Source organism: Mesoplodon densirostris, chromosome 8 (genome assembly GCF_025265405.1).
Source record: "Mesoplodon densirostris isolate mMesDen1 chromosome 8, mMesDen1 primary haplotype, whole genome shotgun sequence".
NCBI lineage: Eukaryota > Metazoa > Chordata > Mammalia > Artiodactyla > Ziphiidae > Mesoplodon > Mesoplodon densirostris.
The window spans coordinates 22147956-22164859 of record NC_082668.1 but is presented as its reverse complement, the minus strand read 5'-3'; the positions used below and the strand labels follow the sequence as shown (position 1 = coordinate 22164859).

The 16904-nt window shown below is 42.7% G+C and overlaps 1 protein-coding gene across 1 annotated transcript in view; it reads right to left on the bottom strand.

Annotated features, from left to right (window-relative positions):
• The window catches only part of MREG (melanoregulin), a 65362-nt gene extending 52204 nt beyond the window's left edge, over positions 1-13158 (bottom strand). The window contains exon 1 of the mRNA XM_060107159.1: positions 13061-13158. Within this exon, the coding sequence (XP_059963142.1) occupies positions 13061-13158 (98 nt within the window). The remainder of the gene's footprint in view (positions 1-13060) is intronic.
• Positions 13159-16904: the final 3746 nt, after the last annotated feature.

Below are 16904 nucleotides of genomic sequence, written 5' to 3'. Positions count from 1 at the left end.
GGCCGGGTGTCAGGTCTCAGTCTCTGAGTGGGAGAGCTGAGTTCAGACATTGGACCAGAGACCTCCTGGCCCAACGTAATATCAATCAGCGAGAGCTCTCCCAGAAATCTCCATCTCAATGCTAAGACACAGGTCCACTCAATGACTAGCAAGGTCCAGTGCTGGACATCCCATGCAAAACAACTAGCAAGACAGGAACACAACCCCACCCATTACCAGAGAGGCTGCCTAAAATCATACCAAGTTCACAGACAACCCAAAACACACCACTGGACACAGTCCTGCCCACCACAAAGAGAAGATCCAGCCTCATCCACCAGAACACAGGCACGAGCCCCCTCCACCAGGAAGCCTACACAAGCCACTGAACCAACCTTACCCACCGTGGGCAGACACCAAAAACAACGGGACCTACGAACCTGCAGCCTGTGAAAAGGAGACCCCAAACACAGTAAGTTAAGCAAAATGAGAAGACAGAGAAATACGCATCAGATGAAGGAGCAAGGTAAAAATCCACCAGACCAAACAAATGAAGAGGAAATAGGCAGTCTACCTGAAAAAGAATTCAGAGTAATGATAGTAAAGATGATCCCAAATCTTGGAAATAGAATGGAGAAAATACAAGAAACATTTAACAAGGACTTAGAAAAACTAAAGAGCAAACGAACAATGATGATCAACATAATAAATGAAATTTAAAATTCTCTAGAAGGAATCAATAGCAGAATAACTGAGGCAGAAGAACGGATAAGTGACCTGGAAGATAAAATAGTGGAAATAATTACTGCAGAGCAGAATAAAGAAAAGGAAATGAAAAGAATTGAGGACAGTCTCAGAGACCTCTGGGACAACATTAAATGCACTAACATTCGAATTATAGGGGTCCCAGAAGCAGAAGAGAAATAGAAAAGCTCTGACAAAATATCTGAAGAGATTATAGTTGAAAACTTCACTAATATGCGAAAGGAAATAGTCAGTCAACTCCAGGAAGAGCAGAGAGTCTCATACAGGATAAATCCAAGAAGAAACATGCCAAGACACACGTTAATCAAACTATCAAAAATTAAATACAAAGAAAAACTATTAAAAGCAACAAAGGAAAAGCGACAAATAACATACAAGGGAATTCCCATAAGGTTAAGAGCTGATCTTTCAGCACAAACTCTGCAAGCCAGAAGGGAGTGGCAGGACCTATTTAAAGTGATGAGAGGCAAAAACCTACAACCAAGATTACTCTACCCAGCAAGGATCTTATTCAGATTTGATGTAGAAATTAAAACCTTTACAGACAAGCAAAAGCTAAGAGAATTCAGCATAACCAAACCAGCTTTAAAACAAATGCTAAAGGAACTTCTCTAGGCAGGAAACACAAGAAAAGGAAAAGACCTACAAAAAAAAAAAAAAAACCCCAAACAATTAAGAACATGGTAATAGAAACATACATATTCATAATTACCTTAAATGTAAATGGATTAAATGCTCCAACCAAAAAAAAAAAAAAAAAAAAAAAGACTGGCTGAATGGATACAAAAACAAGACCTGTATATATGCTGTCTACAAGAGACCACCTTCAGACCTAGGGACACATACAGACTGAAAGTGAGGGATGGAAAAAGATATTCTATGGAAATGGAAATCAAAAGAAAACTGAAGTAGCAATTCTCATATCAGACAAATAGACTTTAAAATAAAGACTATTACAAGAGACAAAGAAGGACACTACATAATGATCAAGGGATCAATGCAAGAGGAAGATATAACAATTGTAAATATTTATGTACCCAACATAGGAGCACCTCAATACATAAGGCAAATGCTAACAGCCATAAAAGGGGAAATCAAGAGTAACACAACAATATTAGGGGATTTTAACACCCCACTTTCACCAATGGACAGATCAACCAAAATGAAAATAAATAAGGAAATTTAAGAAAATTGAAATCGAATCAAGCATCTTTTCCGACCACAACGCTATGAGACTAGATATCAGTTACAGGAAATATACCGTAGAAAATACAAACACATGGAGGCTAAACAATACACTACTAAATAACCAAGAGATCACTGAGGAAATCAAAAAATACCTAGAAACAAATGCAAAAGATGATGGTCCAAAACCTATGAGATGCAGCAAAAGCAGTTCTAAGAGGGAAGTTTACAGCAATACAATCCTACCTCAAGAAACAAGAAACATCTCAAATAAACAACCTAAACTTACACCTAAAGCACTCAGAGAAAGAAGAACAAAAAAACCCCAAAGTAAGCAAAAGGAAAGAAATCATAAAGATCAGATCAAATCAATAGAATTAGAAATGAAAAAGGAGAAGTAACAACTGACACTGCAGAAATACAAAGGATCATGAGAAATTACTATAAGCAACTATATGCCAATAAAATGGACAACCTGGAAGAAATGGACAAATTCTTAGAAAAGCACAACCTTCCAAGACTGGACCAGGAAGAAATAGAAAATATAAACAGACTAACCACAAGCACTGAAATGGAAACTGTGATTAAAAATCTTCCAACAAACAAAAGTCCAGGACCAGATGGCTTCACAGGCGAATTCTATCAAACATTTAGAGAAGAGCTAACACCTATCCTTCTGAAACTCTTCCAAAATATAGCAGAGGGAGGAACACTCCCAAACTCATTCTACGAGGCCACCATCACCTTGATACCAAAACCAGACAAGGATGTCACAAAAAAAACACTACAGACCAGTAACACTGATGAATGAAGATGCAAAAATCCTCAACAAAATACTAGCAAACAGAATCCAACAGCATATTAAAAGGATCATACACCATGATCAAGTGGGGTTTATCCCAGGAATGCAAGGATTCTTCAGTATATGCAAATCAATCAATGTGATACACCATATTAAGAAATAGAAGGATAAAAACCATATGATCATCTCAATAGATGCAGAAAAAGCTTTTGACAAAATTCAACACCCATTTATGATAAAAACTCTCCAGAAACTAAGCATAGAGGGAGCTTACCTCAACATAATGAAGGCCATATATGACAAACCCACAGCTAACATTGTTCTCAATGGTGAAAAACTGAAACCATTTCCACTAAGATCAGGAACAAGACAAGGTTGCCCACTCTCACCACTATTATTCAACATAGTTTTGGAAGTTTTAGCCACAGCAATCAGAGACGAAAAAGAAATAAAAGGAATCCAAATCAGAAAAGTAAAATGGTCATTGTTTGCAGATGACATGTTACTATACATAAAGAATCCTAAAGATGCTACCAGAAAACTACTAGAGCTAATCAATGAATTTGGTAAAGTAATAGGATACAAAATTAATGCACAGAAATCTCTTGCATTCCTATACACTAATGATGAAAAATCTGAAAGAAAAATTAAGTAAACACTCCCATTTACCATTTTTGCAACAAAAAGAATAAAATACCTAGGAATAAACCAACCTAAGGAGACAAAAGACCTGTATGCAGAAAACTATGAGACACTGATGAAAGAAATTAAAGATGATACAAACAGATGGAGAGAAATACCATGTTCTTGGATAGGAAGAAACAACATTGTGAAAATGACTACACTACACAAAGCAATCTACAGATTCAGTGCAATCCCTATCAAAGTACTAATGGCATTTTTCACAGAACTAGAACAAAAAATTTCACAATTTCTATGGAAACACAAAACACCCCAAATAGCCAAAGCAATCTTGAGAAAGAAAAACAGAGCCTGAGGAATCAGGCTCACTGACTTCAGACTATACTACAAAGCCACAGTAATCAAGACAGTATGGTACTGGCACAAACACAGAAATATAGATGAATGGAACAGGATAGAAAGCCCAGAGATAAACACACACACACTTATGGTCACATTATTTTTGATAAAGGAGGAAAGAATATACAATGGAGAAAAGACAGCCTCTTCAATAAGTGGTGCTGGGAAAACTGGACAGCTACATGTAAAAGAATGAAGTTAGAACACTCCCTAAAACCATACACAAAAATAAACTCAAAATGGATTAAAGACCTAAATATAAGACCAGACACTATAAAACTCTTAGAGGAAAACATAGGCAGAACACTCTATGACATAAATCACAGCATGGTCCTTTTTGACCCACCTCCTAGAGAAATGGAAATATAAACAAAAATAAACAAGTGGGAACTAATGAAACTGCAAAGCTTTTGCACAGCAAAGGAGACCATAAACAAGATGAAAAGACAACCCTCAGAATGGGAGAAAATATTTGCAAATGAATCAACAGACAAAGGATTAATATCCAAAATATACAAGCAGCTCATGCAGTTCAATATCAAAAAAACAACCCAATCCAAAAATGGGCAGAAGACCTAAATAGACATTTCTCCAAAGAAGATAAACAGATTGCCAATAAACACATGAAAGGATGCTCAACATCACTAATCATCAGAGAAATGCAAATCAAAACTACAATGAGGTATCACCTCATACCGGTCAGAATGGCCATCATCAAAAAATCTACAGTCATTGCTGGAGAGGGTGTGGAGAAAAGGGAACTCTCTTGCACTGTTGGTGGGAATGTAAATTGATACAGCCACTATGGAGAACAGTATGGAGGTTCCTTAAAAAACTAAAAATAGAACTACCATATGACCCAGCAATCCCACTACTGGGCATATACCCTGAGAAAACCATAACTCAAAATGAGTCATGTACCACAATGTTCATTGCAGCACTATTTACAATAGCCAGGACATGGAAGCAACCTAAGTGTCCACTGACAGATGAATGGATAAAGGTGATGTGGCACATATATACAATGGAATATTACTCAGCCATAAAAAGAAACGAAATTGAGTTATTTGTAGTGAGGTGGATGGACCTAGAGTCTGTCATACAGAGGGAAGTAAGTCAGAAAGAGAAAAACAAATACCGTATGCTAACACATACAATGGACTCTAGAAAAAAAAAAGGTTCTGAAGAACCTAGGGGCAGGACAGGAATAAAGATGCAGACATAGAGAATGGACTTGAGGGCACAGGGAGGGGGAAGGGTAAGCTGGGACAAGGTGAGGGAGTGGCATGGACTTATATACACTACTAAATGTAAAATAGATAGTTAGTGGGAAGCAGCCACATAGCATAAGGAGATCTGCTTGGTGTTTTGTGACCACCTAGAGGGGTGGGATAGGGAAGGTGGGAGGGAGATGCAAGAGGGAGGGGATATGGGGATATATGTATACAAATAGCTGATTCACTTTGTTATGCAGCAGCAACTAACATAACAATATAAAGCAATTATACTCCAATAAAGATGTTAAAAAAAAAAAGGATCAGCAGAGCTTGACGGGAAGGTGCACATCACAACTTCAATCTCTCGCCCTCTTCAACATGCTGGAGCAGTATGACTCACGTGGAACCATTTCTTTTTTTTTTTTTTTTTTTTTTTGGCTGCACGGCAAGGCATGTGGGATCTTAGTTTCCAGACCAGGGGTCTAGGGATCGAACCCACGCCCCCTGCAGTGGAAGCGCAGAGTCTTAACCAGTGGACCGCCCGGGAAGTCCCGACTGAAGCATTTCTTTATCATCAGGAAAATTCAATTCGGTTGCCGACACTCACAGGCCCCGATTAGTTCCTCCTCTGAACAGCCTCTCTTTATGGGCATAAAACAACCATCAAGAGCAAACTGAGGTTTTATTTTCTTTTCCCCTAATGGGAATTCCAGGCACTGTAGAAAAATAAAACACTGACATCCATTCTCCATTCACTGCCCACAAATGTGTGCATAAATTCTGTTATTAGGAATGGAAGCTGCAGGTGGGCATTGAAAAGAGCAGGGAGCAAAACAGATTTGGAAGATTGTTAGGTTCACTTAGGCAGCTGAAGAGAGAGCCACGAATAAAAACTCAGCCATGGTTTGCTCATTCTTTCCCTTTCTTCTTCTGCTTTTGAACAACTGGATATGTGATGCTTATCAGTTATTAACAGCCAATAAATCAGAGAGTAAGAATTATACTTCCCTGAAAAGTTCCAAGTAAGCCTCGTGGAAGATGCTTTAGCGAGTGACATTGACACTGCACTTCTTTCCATTTTAGCCTTCTCCAGGCCTCTGATGTCCATATTGGATGGCATCTGGTGATAGACTTTCTAGTGGACAGAGGATTTGGGCATCTCTCTGCTTAAAGGTGACTGCAGCTGTGCCTCCAGAATCACATAAATTCAAGGGGCACAAATCATGCTTAGGTGTGGATTTTTACAAGGCAAGAGAATGCTTTCATCACTGATGGAAGAAAGCTCTGCTATAACAGTGAAATAAAAACCAATGCTTTGGGCTTCCCTGGTGGCGCAGTGGTTAAAAGTCCGCCTGCCGATGCAGGGGACACAGCTTCGTGCCCCAGTCTGGGAAGATCTCACATGCCGCGGAGCTGCTAGGCCCATGAGCCATGGCCGCTGAGCCTGTGCGTCCGGAGCCTGTGCTCCGCAACAGGAGAGGCCACGGCAGTGAGAGGCCCGCGTACCGCAAAAAAAAAAAACCAAAAACCAATGCTTTGAGCATTGGTACCCTGCAGTGGTTGACTAGTGTCCCCCCAAAAGACATCTTTCAGTCCTAATCCCCAGTTCCTATGAATGTGACCTTATTTGGAAATAGAGGCTTTACAGATGTATCAATAGTTAGTTAAGCATCCTGATACGAGATCATCCTGGGTTTAGGGTGGACCCTAAATCCAAGAGCTGGTATCCTGATAAGAGAAAAGAAAAGGAGATTTGAGACCAAGAGGAGGACAGAAACACGGAGGACGATGGAGGTAAGGACTGGAGTTGTGCTGCTACAAGCCAAGGACACCAGGAGCCACCTAAAACTAGAATCAGTAAGGAAGGATTCTCCCGAGAGTCTTCGGAGGGGACATGGCCCTGCCAATCCCTTGATTTCAGATTTCTTGCTTCCAGAACTGAAAGAATACACTTCTGTTGTTTTTAAGCTACCAAATTTGTGGTGATTTGTTGCAGCAGCCCTAGAACCTAATAACACATACCCCAATGTTTCTTTTTTTTTTTTTTTTTTTGCGGTACACGGGCCTCTCACTGTTGTGGCCTCTCCCGTTGCGGAGCACAGGCTCCAGACACGCAGGCTCAGCGGCCATGGCTCACGGACCCAGCCACTCCGTGGCATGTGGGATCTTCCCGGACAAGGACAGGAACCAGTGTCCCCTGCATCGGCAGGTGGACTCTCAACCACTGCGCCACCAGGGAAGCCCCCCAACGTTTCTTTTAATTAGTAACATGAAACCTTGAGCCAAAAGGTCATTCACTATTTTACAGTCAAATAAACAATAATCTAGACATTCCAAAACAATCCATATGCATTATTAGCCTGTCCTCAGAGCATAATGATATTCTGTCATCATTTTGATCACTATTTACTCTACTTTAGGAATATAGTCAGTGCAGGAAAGAATGGCGTTCACAACCTCAAACCGTACATAGATGATGGACAAGATGAACGTTACATGACTCAGTCCTAAAATTGGGGTGAAGCTGAGATCGAATGAAACCTTTGGCTTTCTTTGTGGCCAAAGCCTGGTGTCAAGCCCATGTCAGGCCATGGGTCATTTCTCTAGGCCCAGGCTTGTTCTAAGCTTCCTGGCGTTAGAAATGACTACTCACCTATTTGCTGGTGAAGCAAACCTTGGCAGTTAAAGAGTTTGACAAACAGTCATGATTCACACGTCCTGGGCCTTCAGGCTCCTTCCTACGTCTACAGACAGCCTCAGTGCCCCTGTATTCCATGTCAAATAGAATTTCAGCTGACACAAGTCCACAGAAAGAGGACAGTCTGCATCAAGCCTGGAACGGCCCTTCAAGGCTGTATCTTAAAGTTGGCTCTCTCCATTGGACAGAAGAAGAAATTAAGGTTCAAGGAAGTTAAGAGAGTTCCCCAAAATCCCACAGCCCGTTAATAGGTGGGACGAGGACTCAGGCCTCCGAACTCCCCCTGGGCTTGGCTCTCAGGGCCAGGTTGCTCCTACAACCAGGTAGAAGAATTATACTAATGAAGGACATGGAAGAAGGGCAGGAGAAAGGGGCCACAATGGGCAGGAGCTAAGGCTAGTGATATCCACCAGTGTCTAATATATAAATATTATCAGTTAATGTTGGACACTGGTAGTTTTCTGAATTTTCTTCAATGCAAGGCATGGACTCTAAAGTCACACAGACATGGATTCAAATTCTGGCTCTCCGACTTATCAGTTGTGACTTTGAATTAATTATCTGAATACTAAGCCCTGAGTTCCTTATCTATAAAATGGGGATAAATAACACCTGTCTCATTTGGTCATAGTGACAATTAAATGACAGATTTTATGTAAAAAAAAAAAAACTACATACAGTACGCACCATTTATATAAAGTTAAGAAGGCCAAACACAGATTCAATTTAGAGCTCACCTATGTGGGGAACGGGGTGGGGGGAGTGTGCAGTCACGAAGGGATACATGGGGGGCTTCCACTCTATGTTAATGTTTTTATTTTTTTAATATTTATTTATTTATTTATTTAGGCTGTGTTGGGTCTTCTTTTCTGTGCGAGGGCTTTCTCTAGTTGCGGCGAGTGGGGGCCACTCTTCATCGCGGTGCGCGGGCTTCTCACTGTCGCGGCCTCTCTTGTTGCAGAGCACAGGCTCCAGATGCGCAGGCTCAGTAGCTGTGGCTCACGGGCCTAGTTGCTCCGCGGCATGTGGGATCTTCCCAGACCAGTGCTCGAACCCGTGTCCCCTGCATTGGCAGGCAGATTCTTAACCACTGGGCCACCAGGGAAGCCCAATGTTTTCTTAAGGTGTGTGGTGCTGGGTATGTGGGTGCTTATGCTGTTATTCTTCATAACATTTTGTTTTAAATACATTTCTTAAAATTTACACATAGGAAGAAATTAATAAATTAACGGCTATTATAATTTCTATTAATCCAAAAGTATTTATTCAGTTCTTACTCCGTGTGGGGGACTGTGTAACACAACAGCGAATGCAAAGGAAAGATTCATGCCACCCCCAATCTAGATTAGAACCTCCAGTCTGGCAGGGGTTGCAGGACCCACCTTATAAGTGTAATAATACCAGGCAGAATGCAGTAAGTGACCTGAGGGGTAAAAAGAAAGAAAAGAGACACCATAACTGCTTGGAGAGACCTTCTAAGACTTCATCATACAGGGGGCAACTGAAATGGGCCTTAAAACCCAAGTAGAATCTTCAGCAGTAGAGAAAACAAAAAGATGTCTAGCTAACAATTATGCCATTAACAGAGGCACCAGAAGGGAAACCAGAATGACTACACAGATCACGGGCACAGAAACTAGAGAATGTGAAAACTGAGGCCAGGGAAAGAGGAAATGAGAAATAAGGCCAGGATGGTCAGCACAGGGGTACTCGTGTACAGCGAGAAAACAAGAGCAGATTTCTTTCTCTTGAAACTTTCAAAAGAACAGTTTTCATGTAATCATGCAGGGGAAGGAGCCAAATCTCAGGATGAGTGGGACGTGAAGAAGGAGGTAGGGGTACAGCTGACTATGCTTTAGAGACATTTGCACCTGCTGCAAAGGACGGCAGCTAAAGAAAATGGCAATATCAGGATGAATGCTTAGTCAAGGGAGGCCCCAGCATATTTCTAGAGAAAGGGCAAAGAAAGAACTAGTGGGACAGAGAAAAATACAGATGCAAACCAGACAAGCGACCGCCATTCTCTTTCAGATACAAGGTTCCAGAAAAAGCAAAAGGAACAAGGTCAAAAACACAATTGGCAATGTCAGATTGGCAAATGAGCTGAGTTTAAAAATTGGTTTTCTTGAACTAACGAGAGTCCCTGGTCCATTTTGGAAAAGGACTACAGGTGATCATGCACACAAATGATAAACGTCTTCCCTCTGACCACACTCCTTCCAGGCACTATTACCTTGGGGTATGAAATAAAACTTGAAAACCACTGTTTTACCATAGAATAAAGGATTTAGCTGGGGGGAGGAGATATCTGTACAAAACCTTTTTTATAAATGAAAAAAAATGACATGAAGAATGAAGTTCTTAATAAAAAATAAAGTTAAGACCATCTGACCATATCATTTCACCACGTCAAGATTCCAAACCAGCCACTATGGAAAACAGCCTGGCAGCTCCTCAAAAAGTTAAATGTAGAATTTACTATATGACCCAGCAATTCCACTTCTAGGTATATACCCAAGAGAACAGAAAACATACGTCCACACAAAAACTTGTGTACCACTGTTTGTAGCAGCATTATTTATAAAAGCCAAAAAGTGTAAACCACCCAAATGTCCATCAATTGATAAATAAAAATGTAATATATCCATACAATGGAATATTATCCAATGATGAAAAAAGAATGAAATGCGGATACACCCTACAACATGGATGAAACTTGAAAACCTTACGTTAAGTGAAATAAGTCAGATGCAAAAGGCCACATAATGAATGATTCCATTTGTACAAAATGTCCAGAATAGTCAAATCTCTAAAAACAGAAGGTAGATTAGTGGTTGACTGCGGGGAGTTGGGGGGTGGGGGTGAGTGGGCAGGGAGGGGAGGGCAGCAAGTCACTGTCAATGGATATAGTGCTTCTCTGAACTGATGAAAATGTTCTGAGTTACATAGTGGTTATGACTGCGCAGCTTTGTGAATGGATTAAAAAGCACTGAACGTCACACTTAAACAAATTTTCAAACTAGACCTTCCAATGACTTGGGCAGGAAAGAACATGCAGGTACACACACACACACACCCACACACACACATGTCACTGCTCCACACACCCATTAATAGGCTGCTCTTCCCAAATATTATATTGAAATGATGCCAGAATGACACTAAACCACAAAAGACCAGTCCACTCATATGCACATGCTCAGAAGAATAGCAATGATACTTAATAATAACTAAACTTCATTGACTGTTTACTATGTGTCAGGAACTATACTGAGCACTTCACATGGATTAGCTCATTTTGTTTCTCACTTCATCCCTTTGAGGTATTACCATCCCCATTTTACAGATGAGGAAATTAAGGCACAAAAAAAGTTTCATAACTTGTGCCAGGTCACCCAGTTGGAACTTAATCCCAGGCAATCTGATTCATGAGAACTATGCTATTCTGCCCCAACTGACTCTGTCTTCTTAAACTCACTTGCAAAATTCACTGACTTACAGTGTAAACCAAGGCAGGGGAGGGGTGAGGTTTTAAAACAACCAAAACTATCATCTTAAATAGCAATTCCGGAAAGAATATTGGAAAGACCCAAGGCTCTGAGAATGAGACCAAGCGGAGAGCTGTATTTCATGTTACTATGAATATTATTTCATGTTACTATGAATAAGTTGACTGTAAAACCCAAGCATGAAATTCCAGATTGTTACCCACTACTTTTAAGACTCGCGGTAGATTACTGGGTTTCTCCCTGCCCGCAACAATCGAATAATCTAAGTGAGAACACCACTGCAAGAGCAAACAAAAACACTGGGTATTGTGTGTATGACTTTATACATAGAACACAAGCAGGACATGTTTACATACATGTGTGCTAACTAAACAGTGAGGGGTAGATGGCAAGTTCTAAACCCTATGTTATAGGAGAGAAAGATGAATAAGGGCAAAAAAAATCAAAGAAGACTGCTTGAGGAGACCTTGAGAACTAGCATTTAGGAAGGGGCAGAAAGAATAAAGGTCACTACTTGAAGCAAGCTTGGAGGGAATAAGAAGGTTGGATTGTTCCTAGAGCAGGAAGGATGCCTGTCTGATTAAATCAAGGAGTGTACAGTGTGTAATGTACCAGAAAATAATAGTGGACAGGAGGGAAGGGGTTATGTAAGATCTCAAAAATCAAGGTAAAATGTTCGGACTTGATAGAGTAAGAAAAGGTAAATCATGCTTTTAAAAAAGTTGTGAGGGACTTCCCTGGTGGCGCAGTGGTTAAGAATCCACCTGCCAATGCAGGGGACACATGTTCGAGCCCTGGTCCAGGAAGATCCCACATGCCGCAGAGCAACTAAGCCCGTGTGCCACAACTACTGAGCCTGCGCTCTAAAGCCCATGAGCCACAACTACTGAGACCGCGTGCCTGGAGACCGTGCTCTGCAACAAGAGAAGCCACCGCAATGAGAACCCCGCACACCGCAACGAAGAGCAGCCTCGTGGCAACTAAAGAAAGCCCTGAAGACCCAACACAGCCAAAAAAAAAAAAAAAGTTGTGAAAGCTTTATCATATTAGTTGCATACTTCATAACAAACACTGGCTTCCACATTTGCTTACCCAACCCTGGAGTTCTGCCTCATCTACTATTTCCTAATTTCATTTTAAATATTTTGTTTCTATCATATCTACCTCCAAGTCATGCCCTAGTGAAATCTTAATTTCATCAGAGTCAAGATATAAAATAATTGCTTACAGTCACAGCCCTGAACAAAGCTGTGCTGGATGGTGCCTTCACCAAGCCACTTAGCACATCGCTAATGTGCATTAAATTTCCTCACACACTTCATAGCTTAATCTGTAATGAATCAACGTCCCAGTGAATAAGCTGTCCCTTGAGAAAAATATGTACTTTTTTTTTAATGTGAAAAATATTTCCTTGCAGTCAGTCACTGCGATCGTCTTCTTTCAGTAATAAAATTGAATGACAACGTACCCAACTTTTTTCCTGGGTGAAACAGAAATTCACAGTTGCCCATTTCACTGAAACAGAAATAGGCAGTCACAGTTGTATTTAATCGGACCCCTATGCAAACTTCTCTCCCCTACTTCTCTGCGGGGGCACTGCACCCGAATTCTTGCCGTTTTCCACAGGCTTCCACTTGGGTCTCAGGTGCCTCCGAGGATCTGTGCTTTCAGGCAAATATTTTACCCGAGGAACAAACCCAAGGAGCAGGATCTCCTGTAAGGAACCCAGGAGTTTAGTCTGCGCCTCAGTGTGACCTTAAAGCAAGCGCACGTCCCCAGCTCTGACGAGCACACGAGTATCCGCACTCCGCGGCGCCCGGCAGCGGCCAGGAAGCCCCAGATCGCAGCCGGGGCGCGCACCCACCTGACCAGGGGCTCCTTCTCGGGCACGGCGGGCTCCTCCAGGCACCTGCACGGGCAGCAGCAGCAGCACACGGTCCTCAGCCAGGCCCTCAGCCCCATGGAGAGCGAGGTGCCCCGCCGGCGCCGGACGACTCCGAGGAAGCCGCGGCGGCGGCGGCGGCGGCGAGCGAGCGCGGCTGCGGCGCGGCCACCGGACCGGCGTCCAGGTGCGGGGACAGTGGCGGCCGGGGCGTCGCGGGCCGGTCCGTGCGCATCACGCTGCGGCCGGGGACGCGGGCAAGGCGGGAGGCGCCTTCACGGCCCCGGGGCTGCAGGGCCGCGCGCTTTCCTCCACTTGGGTTTTGTTTAGGGCGCGGGTTTTGTTGGGGCTTTTCTTCTCTCGCTTTAATTCCCCGGGCGCAAATTGGGGCGCATGCGTTCCCGAGACGCTTCGCTGCTGCCCTCTAAGGAAGAAGCAGGGACTCCAGCCGCCAGACGGCAAAATCCGAGGGCACCGTGGGGGACGGGGCTGGGGGAAGGAGGGGCAAGCCCCTCGAGTCAAGAAGCACGAGGTTGGGCTGGATCTATTCATACGTTTTATTGGCTTCACTCCCCGAGGAAATAAAAGGTCCTCCTTCCCAGCCCCACCCTTGCCTTCAAAGCGGAGGTTAGGGCATATTTTTAACATGTCAGTCCCACAAAGAGTAAAAGTTAGCGAAAGAATAGGGTTGATGCATTACAGAAGTGAGTTTTTTAAGTACTATATTCACAACTAATTTTTTTTAGTCGTTTTCAAGTCTCCCAGTCGAATAATTCCCTCAAAAAAGGCAACCTCTATCATCAGTATTTTCCGACTTTCCAGAGCTATTTATGTGTGCGTGTGTGTGTGTATATTTACTTACGCTTCTGCACACTTGTAAGTATAGGCACCCATAGCCCTCTCCCTTTTTACCCCAACAGTGGCATACTCCACACATTTCTGTCCCTGGCTTGTTTCACTCCGTTTACCATGGAGACTGTTCCACCCACTACATGTATAACTTCCTCTATCGTACTTTGCATTTATGCATTTATGTAGCTGCATTTATGTAGTTGATGCCCTTATGTTATTTTAACCAGATCCTTATGAACGGACATTTAAGTTCATTCCAGCCTTTTGATATTAAAATAACGCTGCAGTGAATATCCTTTCACTATGTGTTTGGACATGTGTATCCCTTGAATAAATATTTGGCAGCTGACTTTCTGGGTCATAGGTAAGATGCCTTTTTAAGTTTTGATGGATCTTGCCAAATTGCCCTCCAAAGAGGTAATTCCCATTTACACTCTGACCGGCAACATAGGAAAGGATGTTTCCCTAAATCCCCACCAATACTGTGGAATTTTCATCTTTGTCAATCTTATTTATTCAACAAATATTTACTGAATATCTGTTATGTGCCAGGCATGTTCTAGGCTCTGGGAATACAGCAATGAACAAAAGAAACAAAAATCCATACTTTCTTGGAGCAAACCTCCTAGTAGGGGAGTTCCACCAACGAAACTACATTATTGAGTGCGTTAGAAAGTGGTATGTACTATGGAGAAAAATAAGGCAGGGAAGGGGATAAGAAGTGCCAGGAAGTTGTGTGTGTGTGTGTGTGTGTGTGTGTGTGTGTGCTGGGGAGAGGGGTGGTGGCTGCAGTTTTAAATGGGGTGATCAGGGAAGACCTCCCTATATGGTGACACTTAAGCAAAGACTTAAAGATGATGAGCAAGCTAGCCCTGATTTCAAGGGGAAGAGCATTTCAGGGAGAGTGAAAGCCGTGTGCAAAGCCCCAGAGAAGAGAGAATAAACAGTAGGGTGCCTGAGAAAGAGCAGGGATTCCAGGGGCCCTAGAGAGAAATAGGCCAGGAGAAAGAGTAATAGGAGATGATAGAATGTGGGACCTTTGGGGACATGGCAAGGACTCTGGATTTTGTTCCATGTGAGCTGAGCAAACCTTTGGAGGTCTTCGAGTAGAGGGAGAGAAGTGGTCGACCTAGGTGGCCACAGGATCCATTGGTTGCTGTCTTGAGAAGAAATTGGGTGTCAAGGGCTGTTTTAGGGAGAGGCAAATGGAGGCCATGCTAATGACCCAGATGACCATGATTTGGACCAGGGAGGAAGCAGTTAGAGGTGGGCAGAAATGGCTGGACTCTGAATGGAATTTGAAGACAGAGCCGACGAGACTTATAACAGATTGGAAGTAAAATATAAAAGAAAGAGAGGAGGGAGTCCAAGGTTTGGAGCTTACAAGCTGTGAAAGTCGAACTGTCACTGATTGTGATAAAGGACATGGGATAGGCAGGCTTGGAGGGGTGAGGAGGAAGAGCAAGAGTTTATTTTCAGAAGTGTCAATTCTCATGGGCAGTGTGTTCATTTAAAAGTGTGTTACAGGGCTTCCCTGGTGGCGCAGTTGTTGAGAGTCCGCCTGCCGATGCAGGGGACTTGCGTTCGTGCCCCGGTCCGGGAAGATCCCACGTGCCGCGGAGCGGCTGGGCCCGTGAGCCATGGCCGCTGAGCCTGTGCGACCATGCGACCGGAGCGTGTGCTCCACAACGGGAGAGGCCACAGCAGTGAGAGGCCCGCGTACCGCAAAAAAAAAAAAAAATATATGTGTGTGTGTGTGTGTGTGTGTGTGTGTGTGTGTGTTACTACACATAAGTTTATCCTGTTCTGGCTACATTATGAGGCTGAAGGAACTTATCAAGTGCATATTCATTGAGAGGCTGGCTACTGAGAGTTAAGAAAAGATAAGAGAAGGTCCCCGAGGGCTCTGACTTAGCTGGGGAGACAGGATATGGACCCATCATGAAAAGTTGAGAGGACATGACAGAGTACCAGCTGTCACCAGGCAGCACAGGGCTGTGGTATCGAGCCCAGCACCACGTCATTTATCACTTGCAACTGTGCCAGGATGGAGTACTATGTACTATGTTCTGAAATTGGATTTTGGATTTGAGTTCACCTACCTAGGTTCAAGCAGAAAGTGGGCCAAGGGGGCTGCCAGCAAGAAGATGAAAGCTAGGGTCTGACAGCTTCTGTTAACTATTGGAGTTGGATTTGTTGAGAATGGAGAAACTAGAGAAGGCATTCAGCTCCTGGAAAATACAGGTACCCTGCCCCCTTACTAACCTTGATCTTAGACAAGTCACTTAATTTTTCTGAACCTCAGTTTTCTAATTTGTGAAATGGAGATGATGAGTCGAGCCCTACCGACTAGAAAGTTGTGAGACTCAAATGTGATCATTTGAAAGCCATAAAGTACTATAGAAATAGCAGAATTCAACACAGTTGACTAAATCCAAATAGTATAGGCCTGTTGAGCAAATATCAGCTCCAGTACTACTTGGCTTACATATGACAGTATTTCTTTTCACGTTTGTACCTCTGCCATGTGTGGGCATCTTTCATGTGGTCGGTTTCACACAGGACATTTCTGGAAAGCCATAGAACCATGTCTATATAACAAACTTGCTCAGGAGGTTAATGCTCTGCTTTACTAAGGATAACATGTAGTGTTTGCCTGCTCTAACAACTTATTAATATTTTCTTTTAAAATTAATGTTAAGTGTTAAAACTTATAAATGAAACGTTCCTCTAAAAAACTGAAATATTACAATTAAGTTTCCCTCTGATCACAATCCACAGTCCTGTCTCCTTTCTAGCCTCCTCAGGGTAACCGTATGCTACAAACGTATGCTACAAACCTTTTTCAGTATGCTACAAACCTTTTTCTGGACACACATACACGTATGTGCCCCGTGATGTATACATAGCATCATTGTGTATGTTGGTTTTCTGGCTGCGCCGCATGGCTTGCAGGATCTTAGTTCCCTGACCA